Here is a 23,122-nt window from a genome sequence, read left to right as displayed (position 1 = left end):
TTCATTGCAACATACGTCAGTTTTTAATGTATTTTCAAGTTAATATTCACAATACTAAGAAGTTTTAAATAGGACTCACTGATCATGACGATTCTGATATGTGGTATAGGGGGTACTCTAAAGTGATACAAAAGGACATAAATTCATGCAGGTTCTTTTATGCCCTAGAGAAAAGCTATTTCACTCGATTCCAAATACATAAGAATGGTATTCCCTGTTAGCATCAACAATGATATAGACATCTCCAAGACATTGCAATATCTTTCTGTTCACAATCTTTGAAAAAAAACTACATTTGAAGGCAGACAGTAACCAAATCTTCCTTATCTTTGACAAGGAAAAATAAGCAGCACTTTGCAACAAATCAAATTTGACATCAGTATTACATAAAAATTCACATAACTCTCTTTTTAAAGCAGTACCAAAATACAGTATTTGTCACCTTTAGAAGCTACACAAGCATGTACCCATGCAGGCTTTCGCAGATACAATGTCCGATACTGGTGACTTGATGCTATAATTAAGATCCAAAACACCTCAAAGTACTTACACATACAGTACCTGTTATATCTATTTTGTCATGAAATATGGATTGATAACTTATGTCAAATAGTTACATCAGTATTCAAGTTCATCATCATCAAAGAATGGCCTGTATGTGCAGTCTAAAATTCTGTAAACCTTCATATTGTACATATATTATTTTGTATCACTTCTTAGGGCCATTGTCATCATTCCAGCGAGCTCAAAACGGCAAGTTTATACCTATTAAGATGCCTGAGCACAACAACATATGGTACAAGTAATAGTACACTGAGCAAAATGAAAGTGACAGTGATATAAAGTAATTAATGTAACTGCTTTACAGGTAATAAAACACAGTGGAACAGGAAGCTGCAGCAAAACAAGTCTGAACTTATTATTATCATTATTATTATAAACAGGTGTCTTCTTTGATATCTATCAATTACATTCATCAATGCTAAAATAATATACATATAAAGTCTCCACGAGATTGCCACAATTTTTTTTTTTTAAACGCGAAAGTTTCAAGATTTACAGTACATGTACAGTCTATTTCTCAGGTCTTTTCTCTATCTCCTCTATTCTAATGGTTCTCCTTCCCCGTAGGTCAAATAACGTGGGTCCAAGTTTGATGATCTTTCCTCCTCCCAGACACTCGTCACCTTTGTAGAACACTGCATACTGAAAACAAAATACATGTAGCGAACAAATTGTTATTAGATGTCATTTTGTGCAAGTTTGATGATCTTTCCTCCTCAAAGATGTGAAATCTTACTTGGCATTGTCCTACTTTGAAGAGAAATCCCCCCCAAAAAGCAAGAACACACCTTGACAAAGTAGACCCAAATGATCAGAATGAAACGCATTCCATGTTTGATTCCCCCTTATGTACTGTACCTGACCCTGCTGAGAAACTCTCACCTGTCCCGGCGTCAGTGCTCTGATTGGTTCAGCCAATGACACCCAGACCTGGTTGTTGCCACTCAGCGTCAAGGTGCATTTAACTGGTGAAAACACAAGGTCATACAGAGTTACTCCAGGCTGATCCTCACATGTTATTTATGGTATCTTATCAGAAACAAGCTTTTTTTATTTGATTTATTTATTAGCCTGTAGAACTTTCAACAATGCTTTCAGCTAGATGTGCCAATTAGGTGTGACAGGTTGTTCAGTGTGTCGCTCTGCGTGCCTGCATGAGAAGCTAGTGTGTGCGGCTGAAGGATGATTGTACTGGCTATACAGAGACAAAAAAGACTACTGATGTTTGTAGCTTGTCTTTTGTTATTTTTAAATAACAAAAGACAAGCTAATTAAAATTAGGATACTGTACCATCAGAAATACCTGGGAGTATAAAGATCAAAAAGTCTGGCTATTCTGCATGTATTGGCAAGCTGACAATGTAACATTGTATTTTTCAGATTGATATCTTAACCCATAATTTAGATTGGTCATACATTAAATCACGAAAGACAATGCCAAACATAAGTTGATGATTAAAGAATAGCTTGATGGACGGATGTCTTCACATCTGATGAAGAACCTCACCTAAAGGCATCCGATGTTGAAACCTGAAGTGACAGTCGTACATCTGGTCTTCATACAGGTCACGTGGAGGGTCAGCTATCCAGTGTACAGGCTCTGTCATTATCAGTTGTCTGTACAGAGCGGGATGGTCTGTAGTAGGGCACTGGGAACAGGTAAAATAAAGGTGCTATTGCTTTCTCTGACACTAAAATTTAAAGAATATTCTGTATACTAGTGTACAATAGTAAACTTTTCTCGTTAGCCTACAAAAATATCTAGGTGCACTGGTGCACCCACAGTAAAAAAAATGATGTGCACAGCTCCAATTTTGGGTGCACAAAGGTGCACATGCACCTAGTATTTTGAGCCCTGGTACTGGTAGATTTATCATAGCCAGTGAAGACTGGAGGTCCACTTTTTCAAGATAAAAGTCTGAACGGATGAATCAGAAGACTTACTACAAAGATGTTGTTGGTGCTGGTGTCTCTATCCACAACAAACCACGGCTCCTTCATCCCCCCCAGCCCTGCTCGCTGCCCAATGGTGTACATACAGGCTCCTACAGAAACAGGATTTACATCGTAAGAAAACTGACATCACTTCTTTTTTTGTAATCCTAATTCCAGGTGAAGCATGAATCATTGATGCATTTTCAAGTAGCTAGAATTGCAATGAGGCTTCGCTATGTCTTGACAAGCACCCTGGGTCTCCACTACTCTTCTTGATAAGTGTATTGGGTTCTTTTACATGCGGAGGTTTGACACCTCATTGGCATTCATAACACGGGGATGTCATAAAACAATCATAAAATACACTTCACAGTGTGAAATACCAAAACAAAATAATAAGTAAGTACAACAATGTTAACATATGGGCTGTGTGATACATACCCTTATGTTCTCCTAATACCTTTCCATCCAGCACGGACACAAACTGGCCTGGTTCAGCCTCTATATACTGCAGAAAAAAAATACAGTTAGTTGAAACATTTGAGATTTATAATATGAATGAACAATAAAGGCAAAGGAAAGAATTTAGTAAGAGGCCATAAAATCATACGTACCTCTTGTAAAAAGTTTGGAAAATTCCTTGTGCCAATGAAGCAGATACCCATGCTCTGTGAGCGGGAGAGAACATCAGTAGATAAATATTCCGTCAGAGTAAAATCAATTGAATGGAAGTAATTGAATGGAAGTTTCCATCAGGAAACTGTTAGGCCTTTTTTAAGGAGAAAACAAGACACACTTAAAGGAAATTGGACCCCCACCTCTTTTTTCTTGGCTATATGAGTAAAGCCAGCATCCTGAGCCATCTGTTTGACCACAGGTTTGGTCAATTCGCCCAGCGGAAAGAGTGCCCGTCGCAAGGCCTGCTGGGGGATCTGGGAGAGGAAAAAGGTCTGGTCCTTCCAGCTGTCCAGCGCTTGTAACAGTTTCACATCTTGGAAGAAAAAATGAGAAAATTTCTATTCTTCTGTTGTCTTGTCATTGGGTCTTTTTCTGTTACATGATTTTGTATTCTTTGTGTCAAAGGAATTGGTACAATTGTAAAGATCAATATGATTATTATTAGAAATGACAAAATGAAAACAGGAGAAAATGTTACTGCTTCTACACGCCCTTTTATCTAGAATCATAATTTTCATTTACTGAACAAGACATCACATTGAAAGCTATACTATAGGCTAACAGACACTTACAGCAAGCAGTTGCATGCCATGTTCTCATTGGTTGAACTGCTAATTGTGATGGACAGTCAGGATTGGTCTATACTCACTCTCTGTGTTGTTCTGAGGTATAATGTTCATAGATGACAGGACGTTCTCCGTACAGATGTTACCGTGGATACTCGTCCTGGCATAGTGACCTGTAGCCAAGGCATCTGCCTCAAATTTGTCCATCACATAATTAAAGAACGTCCTAAACTTGATCCTCTTATTGCACAGGATGTCTGGGTTTGGGGTCCAGCCATGTTGATACTCCTTCAGCATTTCACTAGGAAGATATGAAAGGAATGTTGCATACTCAGTCCTATGATATCTAAATTACACTTACGTACACATATACAATACAAGAAGAGAGCTACGCGGTTTGGGGCATGTGATGTCTTTAATATGTGCGTCTGCTCTGTGATAGAGGCTTATTGGTTGTACAAAGACATCAACGGCCAAGGACTGTGGCCTTGGCGGCCGGCAGTTACAACACAAACTGCAGTGTAGCATTTACGTACGGTATTGGTAAATTTACACAATTCTGAACATTCGTTAAAGAAACTAAATTGCAGCAGGGGCGGGACGGTGGTAACATTGAGCGAGAGGCGAGCCCTGCCTACGGACGGCGGATGTCGCTATTAATGAAGGCGACACGAGCGGGGGTCGAAGGTCGCTTCCTCAGCGTAATTCCCTATGATTGGTCGAGTGACCAATCCTATTATAATTACACTTACGTACACATATACAATACAAGAAGAGAGCTACGCGGTTTGGGGCATGTGATGTCTTTAATATGTGCGTCTGCTCTGTGATAGAGGCTTATTGGTTGTACAAAGACATCAACGGCCAAGCCGAAAGAAGTGAGGGCACCAAACCGCGTAGCGGAAAAGTAGATAGTTGTAGGGTAGTGCTAAATCTAAATTAGGAAGTAGCTAGATATTCGAGTTCATGCAAAACAGTCCAGGACTGGCGAAGAACAGACCGCAGACGTCACCGTGCACTGTCGAACAGCGTGGAGTCGGCCGGAAAATAGTGCGTCGGCGTGTAGCTCTCACTTGCTTAGTACTGTGAAGTGGGCCGTGGGCGGGTACTGGGGGTCTTCGGTGCACAGCTGGAGCTGGTCTTGATGCACTGTCAATCTGGCTGTGCTAAACTACTCTGATCTATTCTACTCTACTCTAAGTTCAGTAGTTGCAGTTCGGCGATCCCGAGCTGAAGACGAGCTCGCCGCAGGGCGCTGCCGCGAACTCCGAGTCGGGCCGGAAGTAAACTTCGCGTCGACGTGGAGTGGGTGTACTGGTAGCCTTGTGCAAGCTGCTGTAGATGCACATCGCAGCCTCGAGTCCGTGTAGGTACGGGTGGGGAGGGAGAAGGCGGGCGCTGAGGAAGGACTGCTCGTGGAGAAGTTGTTTACGTAGTTGACGAGAAGAAACATGGCTGCCAAAGTCTCGGGCATCTCGCGGAGCGTCTCTCGCGAGACCCGGCGTCACCGGCGGGAAATGGGGAGGGGGAGGGGGGCTGTCGTTCCGGTCTGTAAACTCTCTGTGTAGACGTTGGAGCACAAACTCAGGAGCAGGCAGGAACGGGTGCACGGTCCCAGGCTGGTGAAGAAAACTCGCTGCAGAACGTCACCAAGGATTACGGACAGTGTAGAGACTCAGGGTCGGGTGGAGCCTCTCGCTTATGACTGTGAAATCCAGGTGGGCAACGTTACTGGCGGCCCATACACGCAGCTGTACTTGCACACCGCGGCCCTGCTGTCTGAGTGCACGTCGGGCCCAGCGGGGACGGCAACCCGCTAGTTTCTTGGTGGATACGTGTGCCTCGGTAGTTGGGGAGTACCGCACGATAGATTGAAATGCTTCGTGAAGACTCGAGAGGGGAAAATTTTCGACGGAACATTGAGCGAGAGGCGAGCCCTGCCTACGGACGGCGGATGTCGCTATTAATGAAGGCGACACGAGCGGGGGTCGAAGGTCGCTTCCTCAGCGTAATTCCCTATGATTGGTCGAGTGACCAATCCTATTATGATTACTGATATTGAACAAGACTAGCCTTGTCCTAGAAAACATAATAATTATTTTCATTTGCTAGCTACAGTGGAGCAGGTAAATGTAAATTGACCATTTCTTTAGATAGTCATAACATCAGAAAATTAATTGTCATGAAACGTATTAGAACACATAAAAAATGGTTAGTTTTTCGAAACAAAACTACATAATGTACCATACATATATATAGAAAATACAAAACGTATATGACTGCAAAAACACAAACAGACAGACCAATGGACTGGTCTCCCCATCAACTAGTAAGTTCTTTCATTGACCCCTTGACCTGGGATGTCGGCCAGTTGTGACATAATGTTGATAAATTGATGTTTCTGGTATCTTGGACATTTACTTCCTGTCCCTCTGCGGTGAACGTGACAAGCATATGGAAAATATATAAAGCAGAAACACTGATAGACAAAAAGACGCACCAAAAATGATATCTCCTATTTCACAGAGGTAATCAGTAGGCCTTCAACTTGGGGGTTCCTGGAAAAGGTGGGCTAGGCTACTTGGGTGGGCTACCTTGGCAGGCTACCAATGTCTCTAATGGAACTTACCAATGTCTCTAATGGAACTTGCTTCATGAAAAACTGGGAACATTTGAAGCCAAACCTCCCTGCAAAACCTTGGGGCCCAGAAAGGTAGCCTGATGAGGTAGCCCACCTTTTCCATAAAGCCTTCAACATGGATTACCTGAAGACATCGTTCCAGTAGTCCTTGACCAGGTTGACCTGGTGGAAGGGGATGTCCAGCCTCCTGCAGACGTACTCAGCATCCTCACAGTCCCTGTCTGCCTCACACACCCCCAGCTCATTCACTGTGTCCCAGTTCCTCATGAACACACCAGTCACCTGGTAACCTGAGGGAGGAAAATAAGTGTAAGAGTGGACAAAATAGAGCTGTAGGTTTATATTATTGGTGCGCACTGTGCAGTAACTGCTATCATTTTGTGCAAGCTGTAGCAGTATCTATTTGTAATATGGTTCTTCATCCCCAACAAAGTAATCAGTCAATTATTGTGGTGCGATCAGTTTTTGATGAACTGAAGTACAAAGAGGTGTGATCCGCTGATGATCGGAGCAACAGTAATTAGCCGTTCGTCTGAAGAGACAGAATAAAAAGCCAGGGTTGTGGAGTTGGGAATACAGTTGACGCCAGAGTGGAGTCTGAGCGAGAGTAGAAAGAGTGTGTCACAACTTCAGGACTCCTGTGCACGTGTGTACGACAATGCTGTGTCCTGTGTGCGTTCCTTAGTCTTGTAGCACGGTTCATCGGCAGCATTCCAAAAGAACCAGGCCGAAACATCGCCCCACTTACATAAGGATACTTAACATTTTTTATTTCATCAACATACTGTACCAGTGTCACAGACCAGAATACTGTATACCCCTGGCCAGAATATTCCCGGGTACTATATACCCCTGGCCAAGGGTATAGTCCAGTCTGCTACACCAGGTGATGGAAGAGAAGGCATGTCCTTGTTAAAAAGATGTAATGTCCCCATTGGACACAAATATGGCAAAAGCACACCATGGGGGTCTGGACCTCAATTCAAGTGTGGCATGATCTTTATGGTGCTTTGGGCAAACCTCAAACACTGACCAAAGGCACATCATCGAAATTCCAGTTTTGCCTAAAGCCAAGGTCTTTTTCTTCCAAACAAAAACAAGTCTCATTGCAGGCATGCAGCAAAAAAGGGAAAGTATTATACAACAAAAAGAAAGCTAGACATCTGCATGTAAATAACGCAATTAAGTAGCTTAATAGTACCAAGTAGGTTAATATTTTTCAACCTCCTTGGTAGTACCGATGAGGTTTCAATGTGATTAACACCTTGCTATGAAGAGCATGATGTAGGTTGAAGATCACCTTTCCTCTTGAGCAGCAGTGCCGCCACACTGCTGTCCACGCCCCCGGACAGGGCCACTACAACGTGTCTGATACTCATCCTCTTCTCTACTGTTTCCACACAGCACGTGATCTGTCTATTGTTAGCATTAAATACCTAAAAACGTCAACAAACACATCTCCCTTCCACGTGACGATCTGTCATTCTCCTCTCCTGACCTTCAACCTTTTGTACGGATTGCATCATGGGATAGTGTTGCGTAGAAAACAAAAGATCGATTGTGATTGGCTGATAACACCAGATTGACCAATCACGTCTCTTGTAACAAATTTCCACCCATAGCCTCGTGTTCGCCACGAGTTAAAAACATCATGGCTGCCGTGTGATGAAATTTTGGTAACCATGGATAGTTTTTTCTGAAAATCTCCTTATATATAGGACTGATTCTGGCTTTTTGATGGAGAATTTTCAGAATGTCGTGTGATACGTAAGAGCTGGTAGTCAGGGTGTCCGTTCGGTGGTAAGAACATTTTCTACAGCATTTTGAGGGGGTGTTTGTTGATGCGAGTTTAGGGGGAGGGGCATATGCATTTTCAGGCCAGCTGAAACTGGAAGTGAAAGTGACCGTCGAGACACCTTTCACTACTTCCTCGGACTGCAGTTGACTTTTACAAAGGACGATCAGGCACTGAAGTTTTTTCCACGTCCATACGGACCCAAGCGCATGAAAATACAAGCGCAGGAACTTAGATAAGTTTTCAACAAGACGTCAGTCGGTTATTTTTGCTTGTTTGAAGGCTGAACAAGTCTATCAGTGAAAGTTGTGTCCATGGCGAGTCGAGAGGATGGAGGCAAGATCCGGTACGAAGAAATCCACTCTCTCTTGGACCTTTTCTCCAAGAACACCTTCAAGACCAAGGACACGCAGGGGAATTCGCGGGTAAGTTAATAATTGAAACTTTATCACTTATTAGTGACTAACTGTCAAAACTTATGTAGCTAACATGTCAAAATGTTCTGATGTTGAAGGAAAAATACAACTTCAGAGCCCTGGACCACCCACAGAAACCCACACCTAAAGAAATAGTGCAAGGGAGCGGTCTAAACTGGATGTAAAGCAAGGAGCAGTCTAAACTGGATGTAAAGCATCCTACCTGACTGTAGACTACTCTAATACTGTAGATTCATTTATTTTGTTACCTTTTTATTTCACGGTAGAAGGGAAAAGGGGGGTTTGCAGTGTTTTAAGTTTGCGATTGAAACAATCCATCAGTACAGTTACTTAGTACTGTAGTCATTCAAGCAAGACATATTCATGGTGTCATAAATTCATGGTGTAAAGGTCACAGCGAAAACTGTGAAAAATAAAATCACCACAAAAGTTTCCAGATTTACAGTAACATAATGGTACCTGCAGAGATATAATAAACATCAGTTCAAGTATGATCCTCCAAACTACTGTACACTAATCCCTCTAGCTCTACAAAATATAGTATAATTTATAATGTCCATTGGTTGATTTACATGATAACCCATGAAAAGACTAGGAAAACCCACATTTATATAGTTATGTGTGCTGTGAAGTCTACTAAATGGGAAGTCATTGTCCGAAATTAGATAAAAGTTTCAGCTTCTTGCATAATAGTGATTACGTAGGAAGCCATGACTCATGCGGGACCCGCTGCAAACCATCATGAGGAAGTGATACAAGGAAAGCTGACAGCTTCTCTAGATTCATGTATATTTGCGGGGGACTTAATTTTGTGGCAGAAGTGTTTTAAGTTCATGGTTGAAACAATACTGTAGTACAGTAGTAATATATTGGAAATGCACGCATGTTCAATGTCATGAATTGGCAGTGGAGAGGTCCCTTAGAAATCCACAAATATAGAACAACCACGAACATGTCAAGATTTACCCTATTCTTTTACATGTACTATCTGTAATGTGTCATTCAACACGAGGCAAAGGAAACATAAAGCTCATTTTACCAAAGCTCTGATTTTTTCTATGTTAGCCCTGTAGCTCACAACAAGTACCGGAATTGCTCACCAAGGCATTTGTAGCAAATTGTTATTAAAGCAAATGATAAAACCAACATACCATTTAGTATTTAGTTACTGCAATCATTATTGAAATGACATGACTGTGCCCTGTCTCCCTTTGAATCATTTGATGAGTTTTAGATGGATTGAAATTGATAATGTCATTGCAGCACAATCTTTACACTGTATATGCATAAATGTGCTGATCAACCCACAACATCTCTTTGATTTTGCAGCTAAAAGTCATCCACAGAAAGTGTCTTGATCTCTTTGCCAAGGACTACAAGTATGCTGTAAGTCATTTTCTTCTTCGCACCAACTTTGCTATCTGGCATGCATTCATCATGTAAAAAGGCAAAATTCCCACTGCTTTGCTGAACCGTTACGACTTTGCCTTGCTTCATCAGCTTGGTGATTAGTGTTCATCGTCATCAAGCAAGCATTATCTATACTGCTATCAGTGTAATATAACTTTATGTTGTTTGTTTTTTGTTTATTGGAAGATTACAACAAGGATTAAAGAAGATAAACAATGTCTGATCATTCTTCTAAGATGTCTGGGTAAATAAATAGATAGCCACTACTTTATTGGCACAGTTAGGGATGTTAGTGTTGTTCCTTTCTTGCCTCATTCCACAGACAATAGATAACAGTGGAGGGGAGCTGTGTGGCCACTATCCAGCCAAGCTGGTCTTGCTGGAGTATGAAGTGGATGATGCCACCAGGAGGTTGGTTGATACAATACAGAAGATATTTAATGTACTCACTGGCTTAGTAAAATCTGCTCAGTCAGATCAGTCTACAAGACTATGACTTTAAAAAAAAGTAAAGTGGTCAAACCTCAGACTGAGGACGAAGCGTGACACTTTTCCGTTAGTTAGCCAGTTTAGTTTCCTTTTTCGTTAGACGATGACTTAACTGTGCAAATATATGGCATGTTACAGTTCAGTAAAATCTTAGGCCATGTAGTATTGGCACTATGCTAAGTGTGGAATACAAATGGACTATGAATTGAATTCAAGCTTTAGCACTCTAAATAGAAAATTTCTGTTGCAATTCTCATAAAAATCTCCATCCAACAATGCTCTCTCTCTGTCTTAAATCATTGATGAATGCCATAATGTCAACAACAGTTTTGGTTCATTATGTTGCCCATGATGAAATACATTTATTATCTCTGTTATATCCCAGTACCAAAGTGGGGTCCTTGTATGACCTTGGCTGGATGCATGACCTGTTCACCAAGGCCAGACTGGCTCGGTGCAGGTCAAGGTTTGTGGTACCCGTCATGCTGTATGAAGGCAAGGTAAGAGCTCTATATGTTTAGCTCATCTAGTATCAAATGATTTCCAAACCTTGTAGTAATCTTGAAAGGGCTGTATGATTTTCTTGATACCATTTAACTGAGTATTTTCATAATGTTTGAAAAGCAAGCATCTTTTCTATTGTTCCTTTGCAATTTCTTAAACATGATGATTGACCATTCACCCCCTGACTAACCCCTCCCCCTGTATGTCACGTAGCACATCTGCAGGTCAGCGACCCTTGCCAGTGGTGCAGAGGTGTACGGCAGGTCAGGCCTGGACTTCCTTTTCTCAGGTATGTACTTAGGACTGTGTTCACCCTTTTGGGAAGGTCTACTGCTTTTAGTGTAATTTTTCAGCCAACATACATGTATGCTTCTTCAGGTACAGTACCTATTAAGCAAAGTCTTCTTTCTGTCATTGAGTGTACATTAAAATCAACATCAACATTATACCTGGATATTGCTAGACTTGGTTTGACTTTGACTTTGAGAAATCAATAGAGAAGTTGGCAGATGTGAAGGCCCATACGTTTCACTATATTTGATTTTGTATAATTTTCTTTCTGTTTGCCATTATATAAGTTTTTGTTATTTACATCTCAATTTATCTATTATGTAAGTAGACTCCAGGTAGAATAGTGTTTTTTTATGTGACACTGATGGAGAACTGAATAAAACAAACAAACAGTCGCATCATAACTTTGTTTTTTTCTTATAGATATCCAGATGTCTTTTCTTTGCTCACTTATTGATTTGTCCTGTTCAGGTGGAGAGAGCATTCGCCCAGAAGATGGGATGGTGAGCAACGGAATGTCTCGGGACCAGACAGTTTACGTACCCAATGGGAACAGGTACATGCAAACAGTTTTTGCTTTTATAAATGACAACAACCAGGAAAGAGCCAGGTTTTAACGAATGCACAGAATGTCATTGTTTTCACTCTGTAAACTTCATGTATTAGTCAAGGAGATGAGATGATGATAATAAGTCATTTTTACTACTAGTAGTGTGTATTTATCACAGTCGAATATTGTAGTATTGTAATTCAAAATATATGTTGAAGGCCTTAGCAGAGTCCATATGTTTTAGGGCAAGAAGATTCACAACATCGTTGAAAGTTCTTGGCATGAAATATGCATATTAAAGCGCTCCAACTGATCGTAATACTGAATATAGTTAGCAAACAAATACCAAAAGTGTGTTCCTGGTTCCCATCCTTTTGTTTGTGCTGAAGAGAACATCTACTGAGAGTAAAATCTAATTCTACCTTTAGGAACAGAGCTGTTATGCAGAGGTCATTTTTCTCTGGTTTGCCACTATTGTGGAATGCCTTCTTCCCGCCAACAGTGTCAGCTGTAAGGTAAAGATGTGATTTAAACTGTTTAGATCTAGAGCAGGCCTATCACTGTGAACGGTGGCATTGGCGGTGGCTCGGTGGAGTTTTAACCAGGGTCACTTTCACCTTTGGTGCAGTGTCTTTACTTTTTCTACAGCATGTTGGAGGGAATCGACCAATGGTTACATGTGTTTTCTAATCAAATTAATCTAAGAGCACATGAAGCACTGTCTGGTGTGATGGTTTATCCAGGTGGACTCATGGTTGATGGTTGCTCCTCTGTAGTGTAAAAGTAAGGGCTATTCCATCTCAAATTTTAAAGGGGGGTTAAGAGACTAGAGAGTTTTTCCAAAATGCATCATTGAATACATTGAAAAAATGTTATGGGATTGAAAAAAATATCCTATTTGTTCCTGAGCTTCTGAAGTGGAATAGCCCATACTGTTAATACATTTGCCACTGTAGAACCTAAGGGGTACAGGAGTACAGGTATTTTAGCCAATGAAATGTGGTTTGCTGAATCTGTATGTGCTGCATAATGAATATGTTTGTTTGTTTGTTGTTTACTCCTAGTGAGTGGCAGCTGGTGGACAGTATCCGCATGCAGGACATCCGGCTACTGAAGGCGCTGAACATCGGCACCATCGTGGATCTCATGGTGGAAAACAAGAAGGTCAAGTTCGGCATGCAGTAAGGCACTATTTTTACCTCCGTGAAAACGATGGTATTGTTTTCGACCTGTCTGTTTGTTTCTTTGGGTTGATGTGTGTCTGTCGTTTTCCCGGATTCAAATTTGTTCCCACTGGCTGAGTTGGGCCTGGGTCCAAATTTGTGAAATGAATGTTGCTGTTGATGAAGTCCGGAACCCGAGGATGGCATGTGAGAGTGGAGCATGTAACGTGTGATGAAATGGTTGTGTTACATTATGCCAAGAAAGTTACCAAAACTCTAAGTATTTCACGATAATATGAGATCTTTGCTTTCATGTTATTCAGTGGGATCTACTGAATGTCAAACTTTCAAAAGCTTTGACTTTTTGTGAAGATTTGTAGATTAAACCCAACACTGCAAAATACTGCAAAATGCAACTTTTGGTTGGTTGTTGATATTGATTGATTGATTGATTGATGTTTGTTTCAAGGGTTACTTCTTCAGAAAAAGTGGACAAGGAGCATAGATATGCAGACTTCACATTGATATCTGTGCCCTATCCAGGTATGTATCCCTTTATTTCATCTGTTCAGTCTCTTCAATTTGTTAAGAGAGAAAGCTTGTTGATTCGATATGTATATATTAACCACTATTATATATGATATAATGGTGCAAATGTATACTATAGCTAGAACATGGTATCAGCTGTTGACACTTTTCTGCTTGTGCTTGTCAGGCTGTGAATTCTTCAAGGACTACAGAGATAATGACTACGTTGCAGAAGGGCTAGTGTTTGAGTGGAATCAGGTACAAATTACTGTAAAATACATTTAATTTTGCAGTGTTTGTATTTCGTGGTTAAGGGGAGAAAGGAGGTTTTTGCAGTGCTTTAAAGTGGCAATTGAAACAATTTCATATAGTACAGTGGTAAATAATACATTGGAAATGCATATTCGTGGTGTTATGAATTCGCTGTGGAGAGTTAACCATGAAAAATCAAACCACCATGAATGTTCGAAGATTTGATAACAGTAAGTTCAAAACTGCTGCCAATTTTTCTGTACTAATTTTCTGTTTGCAAGCGAGGATACATATGTATTATAACCTAAACCTAAACATGACTGTTTGTACCACAGGGCTATGTTGATGCAGACCTTCAGGTTCCACAGTCCCTTATAGAGAAGTCACGGTGTCTGGGAATTGACTGGGACAGATACAGGGTAAGTTCATGGAAAGTTTAAAGTACAATATACTAAATTTTAGATCACTTTTTAGTCAAATTGTAAAAAAGTATCAGATTGGTAAAGTTAAGCACCTACCAAATTTTCCCAAGTGCTGTACATTACATTACATTACATTACATTACATATGATAATATTTTTCTTCATTCCAGTCATGGGACCTGATCAAACTGACCCAGAACTACCTTAGGCTAATGCTCTACTGTCTGCACCATGGTAAGTGGAAGTCATTTTACTTCAAAATGTACCAATCCTGAATGTCCATCACAATTAGCAGTTCAACCAATGAGAGAATGCCAATTAGCAGTTCGCCCAATGAGAGAGTGCATGCATTTCTGTAATATATTTGCATTTTTCGTGTGTCTATTTTGCATTTCTACATTTTGAAGAAAGTTTGTGTGCGTGTGTGTGTGGGGGGGGGGGGTGCATGGGACCAGTGTATTGCTCAAAATGTCTTGCATGCCTTAGATGATCTTGTTAATTCTAAGAGTTTTGGGACTGCTGTCTATTGCAAAGCCATGATTCATTGTCCATCAACTCAGATGGAAAGGCTTGAACGTATAACATCCAAGTAAAAGCCATGCCACATGTCATATGAACAAGTGATTGCCATGGAACATTTTATATTGATATATATTCAATCACACACTGTTACAATGAAGAATTATCTCAGTGAATTTGTTTATTTGTTTATTTATTTGTTTATCTATTTATTTGCCCCTACAGGTGACAGTGGACTGCTGGTCCACTGTATCTCAGGCTGGGATAGAACACCACTCCTCACATCACTACTCAGGATGTCTCTCTGGGCTGTAAGTTGTCTCAAATCTCTGTAATTATAATGATAGATAATGCAACCTTAAAAACTGGTACAATAAATAGGGTAGTGATTACTTTGCATTTGAGAGGTTGCGGGTTCAAACCTACTTAGCACTCATATGAGAAAGAGTATGGTGCGGTTGAACAGACACTGCTACCATTGAACTAGTCCCCTGCTGTAGTGATTGCACAACTGTGCTATAAATACTGGCATGGATATGGATATAGATATTGGCCCTATCCACTGAAAGGTATGGGAAGGATTTCGACTTTTAACTTACTCTGTACAACTTTAAACATTCAATTACTTTGCTACACGAGAAGTAAATGTAGAAGAAGCTTACAGTACAAATGGTTGATTTTTTCAACACTGACATGTTTTGCTGCAGGATGGCAAAATGCACAAGTCCCTGAGTGCCCTGGAGATGCTGTACCTGACCATAGCGTACGACTGGCAGCTGTTTGGGCACAATCTGCAGGACAGGTTGGGCAAGGGGGAAGAGGTACAGGAAAATCAAGTTACTTTGATAGGACTATCTAGATATTTCACAAAAGTATAAGATTTTCACTTCTTGTTTGTACACTGTACAGGCTTTTAGCTAGGATTTATAGACAAGGGGTCCAAAAGTTACTTTTAGCAGACCATTTTAAGCACTAAAAACTGCTTGTTCCCTCTCTGTCTGCCAATGGGCTCTATGGATGAACAATTTCATGGTAGCTTTGCATGTCAATCAGTTTTCATGCTGTCCCAGTGTCTGGTAGGACTAAAAAGAGCATCAGTGACACTGTAACACAGTCACATGTGTCTGTAATTACCAGGGAAACAGGGGGTCCTCTGTGCGTCCAGGTGAAAAAGAGGGCGTCCAATTTCCTTGTTATTTTAGTATCATGCGTCCAATTGACGCATGGACGCATGCCTAGCTAAAAGCCTGACACTGTACCATGTCTCTACTTATTCAGGGACATATATGTTCCTAATTTGCAGCTTTAAGAGTGTTGCAAGAGATATAGTAATGATCAACCTTTGTACATTCAAAGGCTTTGAGATTTGATGATACATACAGGATTATACGTCAGAGATACACTGTGGCTACTGATTGCCATTTATGCTAAAAATCTTGTCTTCATAAATGATCATCTACACTTTGTTAATGTTGGAAATAATCAGTGTGATATTTTGTTGTGATTGTAGCTAAAATGTGAAGTTTAACTGTTTTGTCTCTCTCTCTCACAGATATTTTTCTTCTGTTTCAACTTTTTGAAACATATAGCTGGGGATGAATTTTCCATAGACAGGGTTAAAGGGTAAGTACTTGACTAGATAAATTATAATGGCTGCTAGTGTAATTTGTATGCTAAGTTCTTAGTAAACCATTGTAATCATAAGCAAGGCAGATCCTTGACAATCGTGTTGGAGAACCATTTCAAACAGTTGTAGTGAACAAAAACACACAGTTGAACCTGTTTTTCTGTCATAAATACTCACATAATCTCTGATATGTGTAATCCCATGTGTAGCTGTTATGAAAATCTGTTCTTTGAAATTACAGTATAGATTAGATGCTATACTATTGCTGCACCTATCTGTGATTACTTCTAATAAAGAAGAGAGGAACCTGTGCCTTAAACTTGCATGGGCTGTTGTTGAATTTTGGGCTGTCAATGTCACAGTTCACTATGCAGTGGGAAATCTTTCCTTGTAGCATAAGTTTGTGTTCTATCTATACAGAGAAACAAACAGGCCTAAAAGGTCCGACTCAGAGCCCCAGTTTGACGACACAGTGCTGATAGGTGAGTTAGACATTTTTGTTTGTTTTTCCCAAAGCAAAGTCAGGGAATGAATGTGGCACAGAGTAGGACATGTCTGTTGGGTGTTGCACAGAGTAACACATCTGTTGTACTGGGTAACGCATGTCGTTTGACTTTTATACACTTGTGTGTTTCTGTTGTACAAGGTGACACATGTCTGTTGGTTGTTGTAGAGGCACATGTCTTCTTCTTTCTTTTCCTTTCTTTCATTTTGAGGCTACCAACTTCAACCTGCTGAAGATATTTGTAGCCTATATACAGACTGTAAGGTTTTGGACCATTGCACACTGGGGCATGCCCCTACTCTTTTTTTGAAGGCGTGGTAGGGTCTTTAACGTGCGTGGGGTATGGCTCTCCCCAAACACGGGACCTCCATTTAATGTCCTATCCGAGGGACGTCCCTAACCTAGGCTAGGCACTCATTTACACCTGAATGAAGTGAGGAAGGTCATGTAAAGGGCCTTTCCCAAGGGCACAAGATCGGTGACATGGGAGGATTTGAACACGACCACTTGGTACAGAGCCGAATGCTCTGTCGTTGTGCCACACGACCCCACGTTGTCTGTGTGTTGTACAGGTGTTGAGGATGGCTCCAGCCCTGCCAGGAGACATCGGGACAGTTCCGGGTCCATGAGCTCCATCAGCAGCATGAGCAGCTGTGTGCTGGATGGTACCACTGTTCCCTTCGTCGTGGGGGACGACAGCCCCTTTCCAGGGGAGAGACACCCCAATGGGTAGGTGGTGGTAAAGTTGGGGTACTGACAAGTGGGAGGAAGATGGAATATTGTAAATGCAAATAAGTTTGTGGTACTTTATTGTTCATAGTTTTTGAGGTAACCTCTTCACCTTGATCTTAAAACTAGCACAATATCCTTATTCTGTCTTCTTCCTGCCAACCACCTTGTTTCAACTGAAAACTGAAAGCCACCATAAACATTCCATTTTCTCCCTACTGCAAAATTATATCACTGCAAACTTAAATGCATTTACAGTAGTTTGTGCTTGCTGGTGTGTTCTCTTATTGTGTCATCTATATGTTTTTTCTTCTTCTAACTTGTGGACTTGGATAGTTTTTGTGTAACTTATTATTATAGTGTTAAATTTTGTGTTCTACAGTAATGTTCCCATCATGATGCAACCCATCGCCCAGCGTGCAGTACTTGGTTCCGCTGCATCCTCAGCCTGTAGCAGCCCCATGGCTGTTCCATCCAAAAAACCCACCCCTGTGGAGGCAGGGAGCAAATCAGGCTCATCCATCGGCAGGTAAGGAATTCAACCCTGAGGGTAATGGTTTGTTCTAAAAGGATTGTTCTACTGGGAGGGACACATTCCAAAATGACAAACTACAGTCGAAGCCGTACCAGTGACCACCTCTGTGTAAGGATGACCCCCGGCCAATGTGACCGCTTTTTGGTTGTCCCTTTTTCTACTTTCACAAGCAGTAAGAATCCTGTTTATAGTGACCATCTGTCCACATAGACCAGATGTTTTCGGTCCCCTGAGTGGTCTTCTTGGGCAGTTTTGACTGCATATACAAGAACAAAAGTATACAATTTTTTGGCAAGACATTCATAAGGTCCCATTATAAGATTTAATTATCTTCTTGAAGTGCTAAGATGAATATGAGACATGTAGTATCCCTGTCAGTGTGATGTCTTGAATATATACCATGCTACGTTGATGAAGGTTAGACATCCAGGTAATACTATACGTCAAAAATAGTTACTAAAGCAACTGGATAAAATTTTGATACTGTTCCATCCAAAAAATAGTTACTCAAGCAACTGGAAAAAATTGTATCCAGTTACTTGAATAACTATTTTTCATCATCATCATCATCATCAGTGTTCTCGCCAGGCCTTTTCAGCTTAGGGGCCCCCTATGCTGTGATTTGGACCCCCTATGCTGTGATCTGGACCCCTATGCTATGTTTCAACCAGCATAGGGGTGTTTCGTTCTGGGACAAACCTTGTGACCCTTCATAAATCTTATAAAAAGTTCATATTTGGCTTTAGAATGAGGCTGTGACAGAGGAAAAAGTCTACTTCACAAAATTTATCCCTCAAAATCCATGAAATAATGTCTCATTGGAACATGCCGGACTCCCTACTCTGGTCATGTCTTCAGCACTCCACGCGTGACTTGCACCACGTAAAGTTGGCCTTCTGTACCTGACCCCTATGCTGTGAAAAAATTCTGGTGAGAACACTGAACATCCTCCTCTTTCGTCCTATTTTTGGCGTAATATATACCATGACTTTTCCAGCTGGCAGATGGTGACGGAGTCTGGCAGTATCCGAGGGTTCACCACGTCGCGGGACTCGCCTGTCCTGGTGGGGTCGGAGAGCTCGGGCAGCAGCGGCCCGGGAAGGTCAGGGTCGTGGATATGTTTTTAGTTTTCATCACAGACAGTTGTAGTGTTTACACTTGCCTATTGTAAATACTGTAAATCTTGAAATGTTTACAGTGCTTGCGGTGGTTTCATTTTCATGTTTTTTGTAGTGACCTCTCCACCACAAATTCATGACCCCGGGAATATGTGTTTCTAATGTACTACCAAGTTATTTTAACCACAAATTTAAAACACCAAGAAAACCTGCTTTTCCCACCTACCATCAAGATAGTAAATGAATTTACAGTAGACTATTGTCAACTGAAAACTTAATACTGCTACTAGCCTTAATGCTTTTGTTGTTGTGAAAATTTTGCTCCCGTGCTTCCTAGCCCTGTAATCAGCACAGACTTTGCGCCAGAAGGCTACCTTAGAAGTGAGAGGTTTATGCAGTACCAGTAATCAAAACAGTCATATTTTGTATACCCTGTAAAAGTTCTGTCAGCTGTGGTTGGGGGAAAAGTAACTTTGTAATGTCTAAATGTATGGTCTCATTTTACAATGTCCTGTATGCTTGCAGTTCCCCTCCCGAGCCCAAGGAGGCGTCCATGAGGAAGATGCGGCTGGAGGAGGTGCGGTGTATCTTCCTGGCGCACTACAGCGCCGTGGTCGGCATGAGGAACGGGCCGGAGTACGGCGGGGGCCTGTCGGGGTTCATGGGACAGCTAGCCAGCAAAGTAGGCTTCAGGGCAAGGTCCAATATTGTATAGGTTTTATTGTATCTGCCCGCCCACCTCCCCAACTTTCTTACTTCTCTCTGTAGCAGTCATATAGTTGGACTGTACTCTTATACTGATAGGGGTGGACAGACTGAAGAGATGCAATGAGTCTGCCACCACCGTCGCTAAAAAAAAGAACCACACTTTTTCTCTGAAAAACTTCACATGAACACTGTTTTGTGCATTGAGAACTATTTCATAGTTAATAGTTTAGTACAGAAATTTTTAATCAATATTTATTCTAATACCCAGGCTCATTAAAATCTTAGTTTGTACCATTGTCGTAGGTTTAAATGAACGTAGCTGACACGTGGCTTAGAGTGTGATGTTTATACTTGCTGTACAAAATGCTCTGGCAATTGGCAAAAATCACAAGTAATTTTTAGAATTAGACTAAAATACACAATCTGACATTGTTGATCAGAAATATTCAATGTGACTAAATTATTATCAATGGTGCTTACTGGAAGGGCTGGATAATGTTGTGTATAGAAGTTTCCAAGCATAATGATTTCCAGGTCTTGAATCAGAAGATATAGTCGCACTCAGTGGACCAAATTGCATGAAGCTGTGAAATCTTTTCAACCTCTCTGCAGTTTTCAGTACATGTACATACAGAAATATAGCTTCAGATTTATGTTGGGTATGTTACTGTACTTGGGATGTTTCTATAGCTATACTTGTAGTAGCTTAACAGTTTTGAGCCCCTGGTTCCAATTAGCTGCTAAATGGGAGACCCTACTTCAATTCTGGGCAGGAAATCTCTGTTGGGGCTTCACCCGTCTTTTGGAAAGGACTTAAAATGAGAGTGCCGTATTTGAGGAGGTGCCTCGAGCATCTTAAAGGGGATGGGCTAGTAATCCCTCCATGTGAAAATATACCCTGCCACTGAAACAGCAAGGAAACTTGCTGCCCTATATGCCACTAGGTGCTACAAGGGTCTGAACAAATGACCCAGCTGTCACTGTAGTTGTGTTCTGCGATTTCTTATCCTCCTAAGCAAAGTGTCTGGAAAAAGAGCTCTACAGAGCCTGAATTGGCATTGAGGTTTTCCTCTGTTTGAAACAGCAAAATTAACCAATTTCATACAATTACAGTCAAAGACATGCAGTCAAAGATTAAGCCAGCTACTAGTATGTCATTGGTTAGCTTTGAAGAATTTGCTTCCTCACATGTATTACAAGATATTGTTTTTGTGCTCTATTCATAATTTGCTTTAACAGTCTCTGAAATGCCCTAGTCTTAAGTTGTTACTTTTTATTTCATAACCGAGAATACTTGTTATGTTTATCATCACACATTGGAGTAAGTAGGAAGTGTGTTTACATCAATAATATCCAGACAAATTACGGTGCTGAAATATTATGAAATTTAAAGTATTTTAGTTGGGTTGAGCAAATTAGGACATACTTGGTTGTTTGGCTTCCATCTTTATTTCACATGTTTTCTAAACAACCATGTATTTTGAGGATAATATTGCATATACATTTTTCACTTGGGCAGCAGAAACTTGCGGTATGAAATTTTGTGTGTTCGAGTGAGTCTCACCAGGCAACCATATGTAGTACAAATTTGGTGATGTTGATGTTCTTTTGGGGAGTAGCTTTGTTTTTCCACTGGCTTTTGGTGCTTTTCAATTACATTATATTGTTATTTCATGTATGATTAATCTGTGATTTCTGCATCATATAACACATGACCATGTATACGTCAGGGAATTGTGAGAGAATCGCTGATTATACTGGCATAGATCCTTATCACGATCTCTGTCAACATCAGCAATTCTGCCAGATTGCAACCTCCAACCTGACATATACGAAGACTACAAAAGTTTCATATGAGCCTTGTACAGGATTCAGAAGTTAAAATTTGTCACTATTATTGTCAAGGATTCGATCGCTGCAAGTTTTGTAAATAGCACACATTAATTTCTATCCGTCAATATATTCAGATATAGTTGGAATTCATCCCAGTAGTACATGGTCACATTTTACTCTTAAGAATAATTATCAAAATAATCGCTGCATATTTGTAAATACTACAAGATTATAATTACTTTGTCAATCTATGCATAGTCATGTTTCCATGTACTACTTTATGTCACCAACTTGTCATCTTTATTAGTGTACAAATGTGATGCTTATATGTGCTAAAGTCATTGTATAAGTTGACTGCCAATATAATCAGACCACACGTTTCAAATATAGGTTTTAACACATGTGTGGCATGATTACAAATGCTATTCCTGAATGGAAGTGTAACTGCCATTTTCTGACAAATCTTCCTATGTCATGAGGTTGCACTGTGCAAGTCTTAGAGAGAAGGTGAAGCTGCAAAGTGAAGACTCTCTATCTCAGGGAAGTAATTAAGTACCAGTTACTGTTGGGTCCAAAATGCAAAGGACACTACAGTATATTTATCTCTACATTATATATCAAACAGGAAATTCAATATGTTAAAGCAAGTTTTATCCTCTTGTCAATGTAGTTGATCTCAATTCTTGTACAAGCTCCATGATGATAAACAGTTTATTCCCCACTATATATTAAATGAAATGTGTACAGTTGGAGTCCAGATTTTGTTGATTCATTTATAGCCTGGCATTTTGTGTGTGTGTGTGTGTGTGTGTGTGTGTGTGTGTGTGTGTGTATGCGTGCGTGTGTGTGTGTGTGTGCGTGTGTTTGTTTGTTTGTGTTTGTGGACAGCATATCTCGAGAAGCTGTAGATGGACCTTTAGGATATTTGGTAGATGGGCTGGTGTCAACAAAACAATGTCGATTTTTTAAGAGTAGATAGCTCTGAGCTAAACAGCATCAAGATTACTTTCCGAAGAAAGTGCATCTTATCACACAGTCTTTACAAAAAAGATCCTTCATGAGCGAACTAATTAAACCAAGCACGTAACTTAGCTTAATTGGGATATAAGAGTAAGTGTACTGGTTGACTGAATAGACCAAGGGATGTCTTCGGTACTTGAGTAAATTTTGCGATGTTTTTGCTGGTTGATCTGAGTCACGAATCTGTCTGCCACGTTCCACAAGCAGTGTATGTCAATTATTCAGTCTGCTATGAAAACAAGAAAGAACAGGTATGATTCTTTTGCAACGGTAGCATTAATGTTTATATCAAACTTTAGTCAG

The 23,122-nt window shown here is 40.6% G+C and overlaps 2 protein-coding genes across 3 annotated transcripts; one reads left to right on the top strand and one right to left on the bottom strand.

Annotated features, from left to right (window-relative positions):
* On the bottom strand, positions 1-7,892 carry LOC136435463 (mitochondrial tRNA-specific 2-thiouridylase 1-like). Its single transcript, XM_066428990.1, has 10 exons — positions 7,685-7,892; positions 6,509-6,674; positions 3,827-4,044; positions 3,318-3,490; positions 3,114-3,167; positions 2,941-3,007; positions 2,509-2,609; positions 2,072-2,213; positions 1,447-1,529; positions 1-1,206 (listed from the first exon to the last, which is right to left on the bottom strand). The coding sequence occupies exons 1-10, from the start codon at positions 7,761-7,763 to the stop codon at positions 1,075-1,077; spliced, it is 1,215 nt and encodes a 404-aa protein (XP_066285087.1). The 5' UTR covers positions 7,764-7,892; the 3' UTR covers positions 1-1,074.
* A 95-nt stretch (positions 7,893-7,987) lies between these two features.
* Positions 7,988-22,551, top strand: LOC136435462 (myotubularin-related protein 14-like). 2 transcript variants are annotated; one of them, XM_066428988.1, is made up of 20 exons: positions 7,988-8,604; positions 9,946-10,002; positions 10,349-10,437; positions 10,901-11,015; positions 11,233-11,308; positions 11,782-11,866; positions 12,289-12,375; positions 12,925-13,041; positions 13,493-13,566; positions 13,739-13,809; positions 14,139-14,222; positions 14,396-14,459; positions 14,970-15,055; positions 15,452-15,565; positions 16,297-16,367; positions 16,792-16,853; positions 17,449-17,605; positions 17,988-18,134; positions 19,138-19,242; positions 19,784-22,551. In XM_066428988.1, the coding sequence occupies exons 1-20, from the start codon at positions 8,494-8,496 to the stop codon at positions 19,971-19,973; spliced, it is 1,962 nt and encodes a 653-aa protein (XP_066285085.1). In that variant the 5' UTR covers positions 7,988-8,493; the 3' UTR covers positions 19,974-22,551. The 2 variants fall into 2 exon arrangements, with proteins under 2 accessions (XP_066285085.1, XP_066285086.1); XM_066428989.1 differs by lacking the exon at positions 12,289-12,375 and having other exon boundaries at positions 7,989-8,604.
* Positions 22,552-23,122: the final 571 nt, after the last annotated feature.

The sequence above is a fragment of the Branchiostoma lanceolatum genome, chromosome 5, assembly GCF_035083965.1.
Source record: "Branchiostoma lanceolatum isolate klBraLanc5 chromosome 5, klBraLanc5.hap2, whole genome shotgun sequence".
NCBI classification, from domain to species: Eukaryota; Metazoa; Chordata; class Leptocardii; order Amphioxiformes; family Branchiostomatidae; genus Branchiostoma; species Branchiostoma lanceolatum.
Note: the sequence above shows the minus strand (reverse complement) of the source record. Positions and strands in the feature narration are given on the sequence as shown.

Excerpts from the sequence above, each read along its gene's own strand:
- LOC136435463 (XM_066428990.1), bottom strand. The coding sequence starts at position 7,763 with ATGAGTATCAGACACGTTGTAGTGGCCCTGTCCGGGGGCGTGGACAGC. Across the intron at positions 3,168-3,317 it reads ATATAGCCAAGAAAAAAGAG|AGCATGGGTATCTGCTTCAT; the intron begins GTGGGGGTCCAA and ends TCCCGCTCACAG. Across the intron at positions 3,008-3,113 it reads TTCCAAACTTTTTACAAGAG|TATATAGAGGCTGAACCAGG; the intron begins GTACGTATGATT and ends TTTTTTCTGCAG.
- LOC136435462 (XM_066428988.1), top strand. The coding sequence starts at position 8,494 with ATGGCGAGTCGAGAGGATGGAGGCAAGATCCGGTACGAAGAAATCCAC. Across the intron at positions 8,605-9,945 it reads ACACGCAGGGGAATTCGCGG|CTAAAAGTCATCCACAGAAA; the intron begins GTAAGTTAATAA and ends TTGATTTTGCAG. Across the intron at positions 11,016-11,232 it reads TCATGCTGTATGAAGGCAAG|CACATCTGCAGGTCAGCGAC; the intron begins GTAAGAGCTCTA and ends TATGTCACGTAG.